The sequence below is a fragment of the Myxocyprinus asiaticus genome, chromosome 15 (assembly GCF_019703515.2).
Source record: "Myxocyprinus asiaticus isolate MX2 ecotype Aquarium Trade chromosome 15, UBuf_Myxa_2, whole genome shotgun sequence".
Taxonomy (NCBI): domain Eukaryota; kingdom Metazoa; phylum Chordata; class Actinopteri; order Cypriniformes; family Catostomidae; genus Myxocyprinus; species Myxocyprinus asiaticus.
The window spans coordinates 19,766,216-19,786,829 of NC_059358.1; the positions used below are offsets into that span (position 1 = coordinate 19,766,216).

General features: G+C 38.9%; 1 protein-coding gene across 7 annotated transcripts in view; it reads right to left on the reverse strand.

The window, feature by feature from the left end:
• Positions 1–20,614, reverse strand: part of LOC127452596 (semaphorin-6D-like) — a 206,965-nt gene that overhangs the window by 36,093 nt on the left and 150,258 nt on the right. For all 7 annotated transcript variants that reach the window (XM_051718187.1, XM_051718181.1, XM_051718182.1 and 4 more), the window contains 10 exons: positions 19,654–19,744; positions 19,253–19,375; positions 19,026–19,114; positions 18,613–18,830; positions 18,264–18,395; positions 16,365–16,520; positions 15,952–16,125; positions 14,349–14,486; positions 11,377–11,454; positions 2,345–2,403 (listed from right to left, as the gene is read on the reverse strand). In XM_051718187.1, the coding sequence (XP_051574147.1) occupies positions 2,345–2,403; positions 11,377–11,454; positions 14,349–14,486; positions 15,952–16,125; positions 16,365–16,520; positions 18,264–18,395; positions 18,613–18,830; positions 19,026–19,114; positions 19,253–19,375; positions 19,654–19,744 (1,258 nt within the window). The remainder of the gene's footprint in view (positions 1–2,344; positions 2,404–11,376; positions 11,455–14,348; positions 14,487–15,951; positions 16,126–16,364; positions 16,521–18,263; positions 18,396–18,612; positions 18,831–19,025; positions 19,115–19,252; positions 19,376–19,653; positions 19,745–20,614) is intronic.

The following is a 20,614-nucleotide window of genomic DNA, read 5'->3' on the forward strand; positions in this document are numbered from 1 at the left end:
CGGCATCAAGATTTGTTTGCGGTGGTAGACCTGAAGGACGCGTACTTCTATGTCTCTGTCTTACCTCAACACAGACCCTTCCTGTGGTTTGCTTTTGAGGGCCAGGCGTACCAGTACAAGGTCCTCCCCTTTGGCCTGTCCTTGTCCCCTCGCATCATCACAAAGGTCATAGAGGCAGCCCTTGCCCCGCTAAGGGAAGTGGGCATCCACATCCTGAATTATCTTGATGACTGGCTAATCCTAGCTCACTCTCGGGATGTATTGTGTGCGCACAGGGACCTGGTGCTCATGCACCTCAGCTGACTGGGGCTTTGGGTCAACTGGGAAAAGAGCAAGCTCTCCCCGGTTCAGAGCATCTTTTTTCTCGAACTCAGTCTCGATGACAGCGCGCCTCACGAACGAGCGTGCACAGTCGGTGCTGAACTGTCTGAAGGTGTTCAGACAGAAGACAGTAGTTCCACTGAAACTTCAGAGGCTCCTGGGGCATATGGCATCCTCAGCGGTGGCCACACCACTCGGGTTGATGCATATGAGACCGTTTCAGCACTGGCTTCAGACTTGAGTCCCGAGATGGGCATGGTGCCACGGGACACGTCGCGTGGTCATTGCGCCGATCTGTCGCCGCTTCTTCAGCCCTTGGGCTGAAGGGGTTCCCCTAGAACAGGTCTCCAGGCGCGCCGTGGTTACGAGACGGCCTGACGCGCTGGCTACGAGGCACACAGCGGTCTGCCCATCTCGCACCGCCAGTCCACGTAACACAGTTCAGCTAGTTGTGGCGTTTTGTATAGGGACCCCTAGTGTCACTACATCGACACAACGTCGTGTGAGTGACAGATAGGGAACGTCTTGGTTACTTTTGTAACCTCCGTTCCCTGATGGAGGGAACGAGATGTTGTGTCCCTCTTACCACAACACTGAACTACCTGCTGAAATGGCCGGGACCTTGTCTCGGCTACTCAGCACAAAACCTGAATGAGTGGTTGCATACCAGCTCCTTTTATACCCGTATGTCCGGGGGAGTGGCATGCAAATTCCACTCGCCAATTCCAATTGGCCTTTTTTCAAAAGCAGAGGTGTTTGGGGCTCCCAAGAGTGACCCCTAGTGTTACTACATCGACACAACGTCTCGTTCCCTTCATCAGGGAACGGAGGTTACGAAAGTAACCAGGATGCTTTACGCTAAGCTAAAATGCTATCGCTAGCCATTTTACATGCACATGTTACCAGACATGATCATATTTCTTTTATCAAGAAAATTCATGTTGGATCATAATTTCTTTTTTTCTAGTAAGACCTTTGATATTAGGACAAAAATCATATTTTTTATAATAATTTTTTTTTATTGTTTTCCTGTAAAAATATCTAAAAATCCTTAAAACAAGATCAATTTGATTTATCTTGTTTTAGAAACAACACTGCATAATATATTTAGGTTTTTTTAGAGAATGTATTTTTAACGTGTATTTTGTCTTACTGTACTGGCAGAGTTTTTATAGTCCAAACAAGTGAAAAAATCTACCAGTGCTGAAGAAGTAATCCAAAGTATTTAGAATACATTACTGATCTTGAGTAATCTAACGGAATATGTTACAAATTACATTTTACAGCATGTATTCTGTAATCTGTAGTGGAATACATTTCAAAAGTAACCCTCCCAACCCTGTATATATACTTATAGTCATGGCTACAGAGGCTGCAAGCACTATGCGTCATGCCTAACAATGCCCTTTGTCTGCAACTGTATTCACCATACCTCATGGCTTCATTATAAAATGATAGCTTCAGTCTTGGAAGCTGATTGGTCAATACAGTATTCTACCTTCGCTAAATTATATAATAACAGCTATGGCTTGGAAAAACTGTTCAACATATCACTGTTTAGTACTTCTGGTTTAAATCTAAATTAATTTGCTTGTAAAATTGTGCATTGTTTTTATGAAAATGTGTGTCCTCAATATTTTTAATGTACTAACCATTTTATACATGCAATAAAGACTTGAGGTTGTGCTATATTGTGAATATAGTCAAGGCTGAATGGGCTATACAGCATGTTGTGCCTAACAATGCCCTTTAGCTGTGACTATATTCACAATATTGCACAGCTTCTCACACCTTATTGCTTAATAATAACATGCTTATTGCTTTAATTTCTTTCTCAAAAAGAAAGGATTTTGCAATTGTAGAATTCTTCAACCCACGAATATACACAAGGTTCTCTAATTCTACAACTTCACAGCAGCCAGACCAGAGGTGGAGTTGTAGCAAGAATATGTAGGACTGTAGTTATGGTCTGGATGAGTTATAATGTCTGGTAGCAAGTCACTGCGGACTGTCTGGAACGCACCATGACAGTTGTCTGGGTACTGAAGATATCCACTCTCCACATACTGTTCAAATCCAAACCTGTGACAGAGACAGAGAGTGAGAGCGACAGAAAAGAGGAAGAAAGACACAAGAGAGCGTGAGCAGGAGAGGGAGTGAGATAGAGGACAAGGAAGTGACAATCATTCCTTTGTGTATTTCTCTTTGAATTATCACTCTAATTAGTTTTGCTGTCAGTGCTCTGTTGTTGCCTCCTTGAGTGACTGTAAAGGCAAATAACACGTTACAATCTGATTGAGGCTTAAGTGTTTGACATACAAGGACACTCTTCCTCTATACCATGACAGCCATGTTTTCGGTGGCTATGTGTTTAGTAACACATGGAAACTCATTTTGTATTTATACATACATTAATATGTTCAAACATGCAACAGTATAAGCATTTATAGGCAATTATAGCTGGAACTGAAGTTTGCAACTATTCGTTTTAATTATTAAAAAATCGTTATACTCTTCAGAATAAGAATGAGTGCAAATTGATTTCATTACATGTAATAAGGTGAGGGACCTACTCATTCTAGAGAGAACCTGATTGGACTAATATCTGTCATCAAGATTTTTGGTCCGTTTTCCCGGAGGAGAAAGACTGTAAATTTAAAATGTTAATTTTGTCAACTTTTAGGAGTACACTATCATATAGATGATCTCAAAGCTAATACACATGACTTAAAAGCCACACAACAACTTTTTTGGAAAAGCTACATTAATTGTATGGGATTTTAGTGTGGTTTTGAATCATATGTGCTCCCAATGTCCACACAAAGACATTGTTTCACATCGGTAAATCTGAAGCCTCAAATGTTATTTTTGTCACACTTTATTTTACAGTGTCTGTGTTACTATGTATTTACTTAGGTACCAAGTATTAACTAACTGCATACTCTACATAATGTGTAACTGTTTTTAAGGTAAATACACAATAGTAAAAAACACATTTTTATAGTTTTTACTATTAATTGATTTTAGTAACATATGTAAACACTGTAAAACAAAGTGTTTTTGTCATGAGCTCCTAAAAAATAACACATGAATTTAACACGCAAACATCCCATTAATATGCTCACATGTGAAATTAATGGATAGAGAAACAGGGGCTTTTGTTCAAGTGCACAAGTATTAATAAATAAGAAAGCCATCCACTTTGACACAGATGAAATAACCTTTGCGTAAAGGAAATGAGCATTTAGGCACAAAAGCACATTAAGTATACAGCGCATCCGGAAAGTATTCACAGCTCTTCACTTTTTCCACATTTTGTTATGTTACAGCCTTATTCCAAAATGGATTAAATTCATTATTTTCCTCAAAATTCTACAAACAATACCCCATAATGACAATGTGAAAGAAGTTTGTTTGAAATCTTTGCAAATTTATTAAAAATAAAAAACGAAAGAAAATCACATGTACATAAGTATTCACAGCCTTTGCCATGACAATCAAAATTGAGCTCAGGTGCATCATGTTTCCACTGATCATCCTTGAGATGTTTCTACAACTTGATTGGAGTCCACCTGTGGTAAATTCAGTTGATTGGACATGATTTGGAAAGGCACACACCTGTCTATATAAGGTCCCACAGTTAACAGTGCATGTCAGAGCACAAACCAAGCCATGAAGTCCAAAGAATTGTCTGTAGACCTCCGAGACAGGATTGTATTGAGGCACAGATCTGGGGAAGGGTACAGAAACATTTCTGCAGCATTGAAGGTCCCAATGAGCACAGTGGCCTCCATCATCCGTAAATGGAAGAAGTCTGCAACCACCATTACGCTTCCTAGAGCTGGCCGCCCAGCCAAACTGAGCGATCGGGGGAGAAGGGCCTTAGTCAGGGAGGTGACCAATAACCCGATGGTCACTCTGACAGAGCTCCAGCATTTCTCTGTGGAGAGAGGAGAACCTTCCAGAAGAACAACCATCTCTGCAGCACTCCACCAATCAGGCCTGTATGGTAGAGTGGCCAGACGGAAGCCACTCCTCAGTAAAAGGCACATGACAGCCTGCCTGGAGTTTGCCAAAAGGCACCTGAAGGACTCTCAGACCATGAGAAACAAAGATTGAACTCTTTGGCCTGAATGGCAAGCGTCATGTCTGGAGGAAACCAGGGAAAGATGAATTCAGCAATGTACAGAGACATCCTTGATGAAAACCTGCTCTGGACCTCAGACTGGGGCGAAGATTCATCTTCCAACAGGACAACGACCCTAAGCACACAGCCAAGATAACAAAGGAGTGGCTCCGGGACAACTCTGTGAATGTCCTTGAGTGGCCCAGCCAGAGCCCAGACTTGAACCCGATTGAACATCTCTGGAGAGATCTGAAAATTGCTGTGCACCAACGCTCCCCATCCAACCTGATGGAGCGTGAAAGGTCCTGCAAAGAAGAATGGGAGAAACTTCCCAAAAATAGGTGTGCCAAGCTTGTAGCATCATACTCAAAGAGACTTGAGGCTGTAATTGGTGCCAAAGGTGCTTCAACAAAGTATTGAGCAAAGGCTGTGAATACTTATGTACATGTGATTTTGTTTTTGTTTTTTATTTTTAATAAATTTGCAAAGATTTCAAACAAAATTTTTTCAAATTTTAATTATGGGGTATTGTTTGTAGAATTTTGAGGAAAATAATGAATTGAATCCATTTTGGAATAAGGCTGTAACATAACAAAATGTGGAAAAAGTGAAGTGCTGTGAATACTTTCCGGATGCACTGTAATTTTAAGTGAATATGGTTACTGAGAGGGACATTGCTGACTCATGCAGTCTAACAGCGTAACCACAGTGACACATCGCTCTGTGCGACTGCAATGTTCTGCTGCTCTTGGCATCACAGAACCGAGCATATATATCTGTTGCTCACTGCTAAGGACCTGAGCGACACATCTCACACACAGCCGCACAACACGTTCCGCCAGTTTTTGCTTCCTCTCAGTGTTACCATGGAGACATGATTAAATCAGAGAATGTGGTCTAATGGAGCATGGGATCATGTACCTGAACATCCAAAATCATTATTATCAAAGAACATCACTTGTTTACTAGAATAGTAATCTAATAGTAGTATCTATGGCTGTCTCGATTCTGGAGATCTTTTTGAGTAGAATTGAGATTTGTTTGGTCTACTGTAAAGCACCATAATGACTTCCAAAAAAAAAAAAAAACAAAACAAAAAAAAATTTATCTTAAAGGAATAGTTCACCCAAAAATGAAAACATTTATTCATTTTCTCACCCTCATGTAATTTCAAATCTGTATAACTTCCTACTGTGCACCAGAAAAGGAGAGTTCTAGCAGAATGTGGATGGAAACTAGGGCTCAACAAGTTCCAAAAGGTTCAAAAAGCAAAACAAAAGCATAGTAAAAGTAGCACTATATAGAAACCCATACAATAGCTTTGTGTGAAGAACAGATTTAAATTTAAACTGTTAATCGTGCTTGACAGCCAGTCACTATTCACTTTCATTGTATGGAAAATAGCAGCTTGAACATTCTGCTAAATTACTTATTTTGTGTTCCATTAAAAAAAAGAAGAAGGTTTTGAAAAAACATGAGGGTGAATAAATTATGACAGAATTTTTCCCCCTTTAATAGCAAAACACATGCATACATACACACAGAATTTGTCACATAATGTCAGCAACCCATTTCTGCCGTGCCGAGGCACCTGCCTTGCCCTGCCCCGCATATTCAATCAATCTGCGAATCAGCCCTCTCTACCTAACATGATTTAGAGTCCTTATTTCCATTAACCTGAGTGAAGAGAGAGTGACAGAGAAAGAGGAGAAAGGATGACTTCATCTCATATTGAAGGATAAATGGAAGGACAAGATAAAAAAAAGTCTCCTGCATAAAGTGGTAAATTGGGATCTTGCATGTGCATAATATCTGAACATCAATATGCCTTTGAGACGCATACTTTTCATTATACCTGAATTGGCCACCAAACACACACACACACACACACACATTAACACAAACACTCTCTCTCATCGTGTGCAGATTAAATTATTCCTGGGAGAGAGTGATTGGGGGAAAAGTAGAACAATGAGAGAAAATCTCCCACAAGATAATAAAGTCATATTTTTCTCCATATTCCCCAACCCATTTTACTGCAGTACACTTCACAAATCAAGCTGCAGAACTCTTCTAAAAATGAGAATGCAAAGTATTACAGTAGTACATCTTTTGCCCCTTGTTTCTTAAATTTTACCCTCTCAGTCTAGCTGTATTTCATTAGATGCTGATTACCATTTAAATAGGCAGTACACTGCTACAATGTAGGACAATATGCAGCTTCTGTACAGTTATCCCCTATTTCAACTTCATTTTTTTAAAATGTGAATTTCATTTTATATTTTTTTTTATGTTATTTTATTCTTTCTTACTTTATTGATCATTTTATACTGTACTTATTGTATATACTTTAACACCTGCAAATAATTATTGTAGCGAAGAAATTTCCCGGAGGGAAAAATGTATCTAGTTTAATTTGACTGTCGCACCACGTTTTACTGTTTTATCACAAAATACCACATTTTTTAAGACATCGGTTCAAGTTAAAAAGAACCTCAACTGTTTAAAACGCATCTCGAGACACCTGCGTTCTGCCCTATTAGCAGCTTTTTTAGCACAATATGGGTTTGATGTGAATGGCCCTAAAGCACTTATTTAGTTTGTTTCTTCACATGTGCACCCTGACTCCATAAAATTCTATAAAACTTAGCCAATAAGACTGGAACCAGCAAGTTCAGCAAACCTTGCCATTTTCTATTTTTTTGTTTTTGTAAAATATATGCATCAGATGCTCTTAGAATGGTCCATTTCCCCATTTCAGTGGAAATACTACAACCTAAAATGTGTCTGGTGTTGTGTACATCGATGCTGAGAGCTGTTGGAATATGCTTGGCTTGTATCTGTGCTGTAACTTTTGGTTTCTATGATAAAAACCAAGATTCTACATTCTAGCCAAGATTATGGAGCCCTTTATAATAATTCTAAAGCACTGTATGATTACAGAACACATTAAGGCATCTGACAGGATACGACGAATGACTGTGACATAAGTTTTGCTATGGAAGCATATAATTGAAGGCTGGAGTAAACTAAAGCTCTTCTGGGACACTTATATGTACCCTTTGCAGGTTCCGTCCATTTCATTGACAGCGGTCTGGAAATCTGCTATATACATAATAATGTGATCATGAGTTCAAAATGAAATAACTCTCCATCTCCATTTAAAGAGATCAATACTCATATTTGGATAGAATAACTATGCCTCAATGAGCTGCCACAAACAGAGGTTATTGCCAAAGTTATGACCAGAAAATAATGCAATTTAACCCTGTGAGCAAGCTACAGAGAAAGAGTGCTATTAAAAAGACCAGGCCATGAAAATGCAATTTACTGACCTTCAATAAAATGAAATGTATTCAGCTGAGATAAAATAAATAAAACTGGCGAGATGGTAAACAACACTCACTCACTCATATATAAACTCATGACATATAAATGTTTACAAGCTCTGAATTTATTACAAGAGTGGCACAGTGGGTAGTGAATATGTTCATTATATTTCATGTTGTTCCAAAGATATGACTTACTTTCTTCTGTGGGATACAAAAGGAGATGTTAGAGATTCACATTCAATTCACATTCATCATATGAAAAAATAAGCAATGAATGTGCATGGTGACTGAGACTAACATACTGCCAAACATTTCCTTTGGTGTTTGACGGAAGAAAGTCATATGGGTTTGGAACAAATTGAGTGTGAGTAAATGATGACAGACTTTAAATTTTTGGGTTAACCATCCCTTAAAAATCAGCATGTACATGACAACGTACGTACAGTCCATCCGGAAAGTATTCACAGCGCTTCACTTTTTCCACATTTTGTTATGTTACAGCCTTAAATTCATTATTTTCCTCAAAATTCTACAAACAATACCCCATAATGACAACGTGAAAGAAGTTTGTTTGAAATCCTTGCAAATTTATTAAAAAAAAAAAAAGAAAAAAAAAAAAAATCACATGTACGTAAATATTCACAGCCTTTGCCATGACAATCAAAATTGAGCTCAGGTGCATCATGTTTCCACTGATCATCCTTGAGATGTTTCTACAACTTGATTGGAGTCCACCTGTGGTAAATTCAGTTGATTGGACATGATTTGGAAAGGCATACACCTGTCTATATAAGGTCCCACAGTTAACAGTGCATGTCAGAGCACAAACCAAGCCATGAAGTCCAAGGAATTGTCTGTAGACCTCCGAGACAGGACTGTATTGAGGCACAGATCTGGGGAAGGGTACAGAAACATTTCTGCAGCATTGAAGGTCCCAGTGAGCACAGTGGCCTCCATCATCCGTAAATGGAAGTAGTTTGGAACCACCATTACACTTCCTAGAGCTGGCCGCATGGTCAAACTGAGCGATCGGGGGAGAAGGGCCTTAGTCAGGGAGGTGACCAAGAACCCGATGGTCACTCTGACAGAGCTCCAGCATTTCTCTGTGGAGAGAGGAGAACCTTCCAGAAGAACAACCATCTCTGCAGCACTCCACCAATCAGGCCTGTATGGTAGAGTGGCCAGACGGAAGCCACTCCTCAGTAAAAGGCACATGACAGCCTGCCTGGAGTTTGCCAAAAGGCACCTGAAGGACTCTCAGACCATGAGAAACAAAGATTGAACTCTTTGGCCTGAATGGCAAGCGTCATGTCTGGAGGAAACCAGGCACTGCTCATCACCTGGCCAATACCATCCCTACAGTGAAGCATGGTGGTGGCAGCATCATGCTGTGGGGATGTTTTTCAGCGACAGGAACTGGAAAACTGGTCAGGATCGAGGGAAAGATGAATTCAGCAATGTACAGAGACATCCTTGATGAAAACCTGCTCCAGAGCGCTCTGGACCTCAGACTGGGGCGAAGGTTCATCTTCCAACAGGACAACGACCCTAAGCACACAGCCAAGATAACAAAGGAGTGGCTCCGGGACAACTCTGTGAATGTCCTTGAGAGATCCTGCAAAGAGGAATGGGAGAAACTGCCCAAAAATAGGTGTGCCAAGCTTGTAGCATCATACTCAAAAAGACTTGAGGCTGTAATTGGTGCCAAAGGTGCTTCAACAAATTATTGAGCAAAGGCTGTGAATACTTATGTACATGTGATTTTTTTTTTTCGTTTTTTATTTTTTAATAAATTTGCAAAGATTTCAAACAAACTTCTTTCACGTTGTCATTATGGGGTATTGTTTGTAGAATTTTGAGGAAAATAATTAATTTAATCCATTTTGGAATAAGGCTGTAACATAACAAAATGTGGAAAAAGTGAAGAGCTGTGAATACTTTCCAGATGCACTGTAGGTTCAGTTTTGGCCAACATTCTGTCCCACTCTCATTCCTTTAATCTCTCCCTCTAATTTTCAATCTATTTTCTATTATCCTATATAATAAAAGACAAAAAGCCCATCAATATATATACAGTATATCTATATCTATCTACACACACAGTTGTGCTCAAAAGTTTGCATACCCTTGGAGAATTGGTAATATACAGTATGTACCATTTTTAAAGAAAACATGAGTGAGCAAGCAAGCAAAACACATTTCTTTTATTTCTTATGGGATTCATATTCAACTGTAGATTATAACAGAATGGCACAATCATAAAACAAAACATGGGAACAAAGAAAAAAGATTAAATGACCCCTGTTCAAAAGTCTGCATACCCTTAGTTCTTAATAATGAGTATTGCCCCCTTTAGCATCAATGACAGCATGCAGTCTTTTGTAATAGTTGTCTATGAGGCCCCAAATTCTTGCAGGTGGTATAGCTGCCCATTCGTCTTGGCAAAATGCCTTCAGGTCATGCAAAGCCTTTGGTTGTGTTGCATGAACCGCAACAAGCCATTTTTGCCAGCAGAACTGCCGCTCACTGGTTGTTTTTATTTTTCGCACCATTCTCTTTAACACTATAGAGACTGTTGTGCGTGAAAATCCCAGGAGATCAGCAGTTACAGAAATACTCAAACCAGCCCGTCTGGCACCAACAATCATGCCACGGTCTAAATCACTGAGATCACATTTTTCCCCATTCTGATGGTTAATGTGAACATTAACTGAAGCTCCTGACCCATATATGTATTATTTTATACATTACACTGCTGCCACACGATTGGCTGATTAAATAATCGCATGAATAAGTAGATGTACAGGTGTACCTAATAAAGTGGCCAGTGAGTATATATATATATATATATATATATATATATATATATATATATATATATAAATTAAATAACCAACCTAAGGTTTACAAGGCTTGTAGGCTCTGTGCTATGTGCAAAGCAATTGTAAACTTTAAGTTGCTTACACAAATATTTGTAAATAATAAAAAAGTTATGTTTTAGTCCTTGTAAACAAATCCTTGTGTTTGTCTTTAAAAATCACTTACATGAAATCAATATCCACACATATTTCTGGTCTGAAGCACCAGATGTCAATTGTGTGACAGTGATGTCATTGCCAACAGAGTTAATGGGCTGTGTTCCAGAATCTATTGTAAAATTCTTATTAGAGGATGTTTATACAAATTTACTGTATAAATCTAACAGCATGGTTAAATTAACAGACTCTGAAAATGTTTTAACAGGATGGCTATATGAATTGAATATAAATCTACTTTAAGGTTATCTATGGAGTCATCCAGGCCATTGTGCATAATGTCTTGTAAAATTCTATAACTGCTTGGTGATAAATTATAAGACGTTTTATGGCCATCTGATTTTTACCAGATGTTTTTAAGATATTTAGAGTAACTTAAGCTCCAATGGACCTTTTAACAATGCTGCATTCTAGAAGAACAAACTGTTGATTGTATAGGAATCCTGTTTACAGAATTCAGTAGCTGTGCTGGCTCTTTATGGTTACGAACTGAAAAATGCTTCTATGGGATGTTTACTGTGGCAGGGCTAATAGAAGGTTGAGTGCTGTAGGTTAAACTCACTTCAGTCCCGGCGCCACTGTGGCACAGTTCCCCACGCTCAGCCAGATGCAGTAGGGGTCTCGTGAGGACAGACAGCTCCTAAAACACACACACATGCACACGCACACAGTTAACTCATACCACATGTGCTGGAAAAGTTGTGTGTGTTTTTCTTGCACACTGTCTCTCTACTACCCCCCACCCCTATTTGCCCGTCCTCTCTCCTTCTGAGTATATGTGACAGGATGGAGGGGACAGCCAGAAACAGCATCTCCATAATAAAGGATTAATGCCTCTTGCTGGTCCAGCCTGAGTGAAAAAACAGTAAGGGAGAGAGAGAGAGAGAGTGTGTGACTGACTGCTGTAGTGCCAAGTGTGTGTTTGTGCTGCATGATTGACAGGTGTGTTGTGTTTGCCAGAGGCCAACTGAGATTCAGATACATAGTAAAGCTGGTGAGAGGGAGAGAAAGAATTAGAGAGAGAGAGAGAGAGAGAGAGAGAGAGACAGGAAAGAAAAGAAAAAATCCTGTGTCAGGTAACTAGATGAGAGTCTGACTAAAAGAGAGAGGTCACTTCCTCTACAGCAGCGCTTCTCAAATTGGTTTTGCTTCAGGATCCATATTTTACATTCAACACAATACCAAAATTGCTTATTTTAGAAAAGTTGATAAGCCTATTTGTTTTGCTATCCTAACTAATGTTTTTTCACCTGCTTTTTGGAGACTTATCAGAATAAATCTGTGACTCACCAGTTAAAAACCACTAACCTTCAAATTTCTACTATTTTTGTCCTCTTCACAGGATGTTAATTTCCCTCCATTGAATGCTGGTCAGCTTTACACTTTATCTATTGTCATCGAATGCTGAAGACTCAGAGAGATGAGCTCTTTGACCACAACAAACTTTTTTTTTCTTTTTTGTTTTGATAAATAAATGTGTTTGAATTTAAACAAAGGCAGTTGTTTTTGCAGCCAGCATTCAGTGTGCATAAAAGCAATCCAGGGAGAGAAATAGAACAAAAAATGATGGAAAAAAATCATGGAGCTGGTCCATGGAGATTTCCCTGCAAGTCATTCTCCAGAGGCTGAGGCAGTGTGAGCAAACAGATTGGTAAAACGTTTAAAACATGGCCGGATCAGACATCACTGTGAGTGCAGGATTGTGCTTGGGAAAGTGGAATCTATACTGAAATCCAGATAGGGTGTAGAGATCTTTTTCTTTTTTTGTTTCTTTTTTTTGTGGATTTTTCCCCTTTTTTCTCCCAATTTGGAAAGCCCAATTCTAAGTCCTCGTGGTCGCGTAGTGATTCGCCCCAGTCCGGGTGGCGGAGGACGAATCCCAGTTGCTTCTACGTCTGAGATTGTCAACCCGCGCATCTTATCACATGGCTTGTTGAGCATGTTGCCACGGAGACATAGCGTGTGTGGAGGCTTCACGCCATCCACTGCGGCAACCACGCTCAACTCACCACGTGCCCCACCGAGAACGAACCACATTAAGGCGATCACGAGGAGGTTACCCCATGTGACTACCCTCCCTAGCAACTGGGCCAATTTGGTTGCTTAGGAGACCTGGTTGGAGTCACTCAAGCATGCCCTGGGATTCGAACTAGCGAACTCCAGGGGTGGTAGCCAGCGTCTTTACCACTGAGCTACCCAGGCCCCCCTGTGTAGAGATCTTTTTAAAAGGAAACACAGTCTATCAGTTTGCTCATACTACAGCTGTGTAAAAAAAGGTATTGTTTACAGCTGGCCTGTGGCCAATCAGATGGCTCTAATTTGCATGCGAGTAGTCAAAGCATGCAGTGTTGCTGACTGCAGTATTGTAGCATGTGATGAGGAGGAAACACGTCTACATCCACCACAATGAGCCATCTCTGTCTTCTAGGGGCAGCTTTCAGGATAAGGATTTTTGTAAAGAATCTGTGTTTAAATTTGAATGCATTTAAGAACGCATGTCTTTGGAAATACACACTGCTTTCAGTGCACTTATGAACGTTATCCATAATAGATCAAAAGAGAAACAGCACATAGGACTTTTGGAAGACTCTTTTACGACTGTCATAACTTTCTCACAACAGTTGCTGCACTGCATCATCAATGGTGTTTTTAAAAGCTGCTTAAAGGAAATCTTTAATAAATGTTTTAAACATCTCATAAAAACTTTTGTAAATGTGCATGATTTAAGCAATATAACATACTTAAAGGATAGATACTCAGAACTGCTACTTTAAAGGGACAGTTCACCCAAAAATGGAAGTTCTCTCATGTTTTACTCACCCCCATGCCATCCCAGAAGTGTATGACTTTCTTTCCTCAGCAGAACACAAATTAAGATTTGTAGAAAAATATTTCAGCTCTGTAAATCCATACAATACAAGTGAATGGGTGTCAAAAGTTTGATGCAGCAAAAATCACATAAAGGCATCATAAAAGTAATCCATATGACTCCAGTGGTTAAATCCATATTTTCAGAAGTGATATGATAGGTGTGGGTGAGAAACAGATCAATATTTAAGTTAATTTTTGCTAGAAATTCTTCTCCCTGCCCAGTAGAGGGCAATATGCATGAAGAATGTGAATCACCAAAAACAGACGAAGGAAAAAGTGAAAGTGCAGGAAAAAGGACTTAAATATTTATCTGTTTCTCACCCACACCTATCAAATCGCTTCTGGAGACACTGATTTAACCACTGGAGTCTTATGGATTACTGCTATGCTGACTTATGTGATTTTTGGATCTTCAAAATGTTGGCACCCATTCACTTGCTTTGTGAGGACCAAAAGAGTGTAGAAAGTCTACTAAAAATCTTCATTTGTGTTCTGCAGAAGAAAATAAGTCATACACATCTGGGATGGCATGAGGGTGAGTAAATGATGAGAGAATTTTTATTTTTGGGTGAACTGTCCCTTTAAAGTAGCAGTTCTGAGTGCACTCAAATTAAATACATGATTAATGGGGAGAATTCTGGGTTCATTTACATTACCACCCACTTTTTGCAGACGCCATAGTCAGAACAGCGACTGAGCGGAATGCGGATCACGCAGCTTGAGAATGCTACAAACAGGGCATGATGGTCCTTATCCAACTCCAATCCCAGAATCCTCCGGTCCTCACCACGCACATTACACCTAGGGACAGAAAAGGGGGTTTGTGTAGGTATGCCATTTTAGTTATTATATATAGAGGGTCCTTATATACATAAAACATTAACACCTTGAGTCCCTGAGATAAAGGCAACATTTGGAATTACTATCATGCTTATACAAGAAGAATTGCTCAATGCAATAGGTATATTTTTCACTGTGTGCAAATTTTCTGTATCATGGAATACCCACTTAATTTGCCAAAATGTGCAGTACACAACCACAGCACAGTGCATTGAATACTGTAACCCCTAAAGCAATGTGCTCAACTTAACCTTCCATTTTCAGTATGACGAACAAACCGAAAGCATTACCAATCAATATTGTAAAAAAAATATACTTAAAATACAAATTATTTTGTTTTTCTACACATAACTGAATGTTACTTGTTGAACTAAACTAAAAACATAGCAAGGAAATGTAACAACAATGTAGCATGCTACTGTTTTAAACGTTTAGAAAAGTTTATTGTTGGATGCTGCATACTGTTTTACATTCTACTTGTTAAAAAAAAAAAAACTACATAGTATAGACTGTGTAGTAAAATGTAGTATGCCAATATTACAGTTTGAACATAGCCAAACATATGTAAAAATTAAGAACATTTATTTCAAAGGAACGATTCACTCAAAAATGTAAAAATGATCAAAAATGATAACCCATTTCAAAATGGCTCCAACCCTGAATTTTCAAGCTTAAGAAAGAAATGGCAATATCTGCTTCGCATAGATGAGTCACTCCAATTGAGCTGACTGAAGAAGGTCATACCTTGAAGGCTGACTGAAATGCATCTTCCTCAGTATCCCAAATAATCAAAAATAAATCCTTGATGTCATGTAAAATATCTTCCTAAAGGCTAAGTAGCACATGGGGTGTTTTTATTTTATTTTATCACTCAAGATGGACGTGAGCTCACGTTTTTGATGTGGAACTTGTGAGTCTCAGTTGGAGATGAAGCTGGTTGTCAGATACACATGAAAAAAACAAACATGGGTGAGATCCCATGAGTACAATTATAGCTCCTCACTTAACACCACAACTTTACCTAATGCAACACAATGAACCTACGATAAAAAACAAAATCCATAAAAAAGCCTCCTCGACCAAGAAAAATGACAAATGACAGGACATTCCACAGTGAAATATCATTGTTCCAGCTCTGCAGCACTATGCCTACTAAGCATGCTTAGGTTGTGCAGCATTGTGCAGCAATATTGCTTTTGGTCATACTCAAAAGAACAGTGTAAGTTGAGTTTTGGATGCTGGTCCCCATGATGGGATGCTGGCATGCTGGTGTGAAAATTCATACTTTCTTTTCAGCTGGGAGAGTGGTCAGACAAAATAACTTGCCACTAGAAACTTGCTTAGAAACTTTGGTTGGGACACATTGTAAGAACGTGGTGTATGTTTGCATGTTCATGTATGTGTATGGATCAGTAATAACACTCACTTGTTGGGGTTGTATACATCTATGTCCTCCAAAACCTGGGTGCTGTATGAGGAGTTTATTTGTGTGCTGGCGAGAATCTTCAGAACTCGTCCGTTCTCCGAGCCCAGAAACAGAACTGTGTAGTTCTTAAAAGGTCCAGCGGCCGTGTCCACTGCAATCTGGGTCAGCTTGAACCTAAATGCAAAACATGAGCTTATTAGTTATCACAACAATAAACGTTAATTCATCTTCCAGCATTGATGACAGTTGCCATCTCTCAAGAGAGCAGATGCAGATGTTATGAAAACAGCTGAAGAAAACAGCTGGAGAAAGAATTAGAGCGAGGGAGAAAACAAAGAGTACTAAAGTGTGTGGATGTGTCTACCTGCTTTTGGATAATGCAAATCAATGTGTGTGTGTTTGTGTGTTTTTACCTGCTGGTGGTTCTTGTGAAGCAGGGGCGTTTGTTGACAGAAGGTACGGCTTCATCCATTAGTGGGTAAGACTTAATGAATGTAAGTGTCTCATCAGGGAAATTTGTAGAGGACTTATAACCAGCCGCAGGGCCATCACCTGCACACGATCCCGGTCTAGAGACAGAGAGAGATCAAAATCGAATACAAAACCGTGAGTTGCCTAAATGGCTAGTCGACTAATCTGACAAAAGGAAGTCCCATATACTGTAAATAGGCTGGTTTCAGGTTCACCTGACCCCAGTGGGATGCGTTTCTTAGGGGGCGTTCAAAGACAACTATACGGAGCGGAACAAAATGGAACAGAATGCAGAGTCTCGAGAAATGTTTTAAAACTTGGACTATTTTTTAACTTTACACAAAGCCTTAAAATTCAAAAATGGCAGAATGCTCAAAAAACAATCCACAATGCAAACCAATGGCCAAAGTCGTCCCTCTGATGTGTATGGCTGTCGCACCATTGTTTTAAATGGATGAATATAAAAATGCAACTTTTCCAAAAGAGTTTTTGCCATGCAAACTGTCTAACTGCTGAAGCAGAGCACACTATCAGCACACTAAATCACCATAACTAAAAAATATCAAAACTAATGTTTATATACTGTATTAATAGACAGACTTCTACCTGTGCAGTTTAAGGGAACAGTTCACCCAAAAATGAAAATTTGCTGATAATTTATTCACCCTCAGGCCATCCAAGATGTATCTGAGTTTCTTTCTTCATCAAAACAGAATTGAAGACTTTTTGGATTTCATTTCAGGCCTCCTCCTCTAAACAATGCAAGTGAATATACTCCATTTTTTGACGGTTCAAAATGCATATTTAGGGTGCATCAAAATAATCCACACGACTCCTGTCGACAAATAAAGTTCTTCTGAACGCAAACAACTGATTATTTTTAGAAACAAAACAATACTTATATACTTTTTAACTACAAAATATTCGCTTCTGTACATCTCTGTGACACACGCTCATGAGCGGGATGACATAAGCTCGTTGGTAAGGTCACGCGTCACATGAAGAAGTCAGGAAGCGCGTCATTGTTTACAAGAGAAACTTGTGCCGTTCACAAACCAAAACAGTCCAAAAACAATTTAAAAACAATATAAAATAAAAATAAAGAAATAAATCATTTCCAAATAATAATAAAAAAAAACCCAATGTAAACAATGCCGCGCTTCCTGACTCCCCCTCCACGTGACGCGTGACCTTAACAATGAGCTTATGTCATCCCTCTCATGAGCTCAGGTTACAGAGATGTACGGAAGCAAACATTTGTAGTTAAAAAGTATATAAGTATCATTTTGTTTCTAAAAAATAATCAACCGTTTTGAAGACCTTTATTTGTCGACTGGAGTCGTGTGGATTATTTTGATGCACCCTAAATATGCATTTTGGACTGTCATTCACTTGCATTGTTTAGTGGAGGAGGCCTGAAATGTCTTAAATTCTGTTTTGATGAAGAAAGAAACTCAGATACATCTTGGATGACCTGAGGGTGAGTAAATTATCAGCAAATTTTCATTTTTGGGTGAACTATTCCTTTAAGGCCTTCCCATGAAGGCCCATTGAAATAAAATAGCACACATACAACTAACGAAGACCATTGCAACCATCTTCCACTATTAAATAAATTAATATATTATAATTATATAATACAACTATTAATAGCTGTTGCAATCCTCTGTAGGGTGCATCAGGCCAAACAAGCTGCTCTCTGAGCTCTAGAAAACAGGTCCAGGCATATCACGCCGAGCAGCAAGGATCAGGAAGTCTATACTTCCACACTTTTGCGTGTGTAGGGTTTTGTTTCAGATTTGTTCTATATTCTCTGTTTGAGATGTTCTCACATGACTCACCTGGGTTTGGGCACCATCTCATCAGGAACTGGTGTCCAGGCTGACTCACTGTTTCTCTGCTCCTTAAATTTCCCATTAAAGACTTTCTCAATGTCGTCCATGAAGAATGCACACACTGCAGAACCGGTGATGCTGAGAAAGAGAAAAGCTTTACTTGATGGTTCTCTTTGATATTGTTAGATATGAAACAAACACACTTTTTCTAAACACACCCTTTCTTTTTCCAACAAACAAATCATTTGAAAACGATGGTTGTTCATTAAAAACAGACCAAATGGATTGGATTTCATTCATTGGATTTAAGTGTGTATCTGTGTGAAAACAGAAAAAATATACATGCAGTCAGCACCTGTTGGCTTGAGTGGTAAAGACACCCAGCACCGCAGGCCTGTGGTTGATCTGCATGACGTTGGTTAATGACTGAAGGACATCGAAGTAGAAGAATGAATCACCCGGAACTGAACAGTTCAGCCGAGCTTTCAGGAAAGATGTCCAGTAACGCTCTAGAACTCGCGGAGAACCACCATTATCATTCTTACACACTCGAGCCACTCTAGAGAACACCACCTGGAGATAGAGATGGATGACAAAAAAATATATATATAAAAAAATAAATAAAAAAATGATGTGAAAGATGTGTAAGAGAGTTTTCCAAGAGTTTCATCACTTGATTTGTTGAAAAAAAAAAAAAAAAAATCTGTATAATATTGCAAAATCAGTGAGTTATAATTTTAGTTCTAATTCAAAGTGTACAGGTCTGACCTTGCCAAGAGTGGTGTATTCCACTGCAATCTCACTAAGGAAGAAGTAGATGTAGTTTCCGTACTCAATAGCGTGAAGGAAATGAGGTTCTATATAAACACAAAAACAGTATTCAGGAAGAGAACATGTGAACAGGCATTTATTTTTATTTATAATACAAATATAAAATATTTATTTAGGTTCTACCACCCTAATAATAAGTTAAAGAACTTGGTCATATGACCCACCTCGTAGCCATTTTGAGTCATATTTTACGGTTCGCAGGACAGGACTACTTTCTCCTAAACTTCGATAAATCACTGCGTCACTTGCTAGAAAATCCGTCATCGTGGCTGAATAAAAGTCGCCGCCTGGGAAGTGAGGTGAGAAAAAAGTATTGATAAATCAAAACAGCATAAACATCAAAACCACAAAGCTGAGTTCAGTTTAGTCCAGTGCAGCTGAGTGTGTCTATGGTAGAAAGAGAGAGACAGATACGCTTCTCATCTTCCTGATGTCCCTTTTGAATTTCAGTGTGTCTGTGATCACTGCGACTCTCTGCGCTTTGTAAAATGTCAGTGGAACACTAGTGAGATTACAGGAGATTTGGTGTCTTCCTCCCCAGACAGCTGGTGCTCTGCCAACTCACCGGCAAATAGGCCAACGTTGGACTGGCGTGATTCGAAAGGGCAGCGGGCCTGACCAACCACTTCCTCTCCGTCCTGCACCAGAGATGACATCTGACCAGAGAGAGAAAAAAAGACCCCTTATACCCACTAAGACAAATAAAAAAAAACACTGCAAATATGACAGTATCTTAGTTCTGTAAAAACAATATTGCTATGGTTAGAGATTTGCAGTGCTGGGTGGATTACTTGTAAATTGTAATCCAGTACTGATTACAAATTACATGACAAAAAATGCAATCAGTAACGTAATCTTGTAGATTACATTTTGGCGGTAATCTAATCAGATTACTTTTTGGATAACTTTCAACCTAATTCTATTTTATTTTATGACACATGCATTTGAGTAGGATCATCATTTTAACATAAAAGTACAAAGAGGAAGAAAATGTATTCCATTCTTTATTACTAACAAAAATAGCCTCAAAAAATGAGCACCTGATGACATTTTTAAAAAGTGCATTAAACATCACATGAATGAAATAAACACTAAATCTAACAGCAAGTTAATTTTAAGTGCATTAAACACTAGCAACATTACAAACATTATTGATCATACAATCAACATAAATCAATCATAAAATAAACAGAAAAAGAGAATTATTAGGGTGATCAATAAATTATTAGCAATTTACTGCCATTGCCTTGTAAATATGCAATCATATAATCTATAAAAAAGTAACTGTAGTCCGATTACGAGTATTTTAAAATATAACTTAACCCAATTACAAGTACTTGATTTTTGTAATCTATTTATGTAATCCAAATGACATGTAATCTATTACTACCCAGCACTGCACATTTGCTCCAAACACACTGAGCTGGGATGCTCCTATGAGTAGCGCAGGTTTGAGGCTGGCCTGTGATGTGTCTGGCCTGTGACGTGTTCTATTCACCCAAAATTTCCTTTCATGCTCCACTACA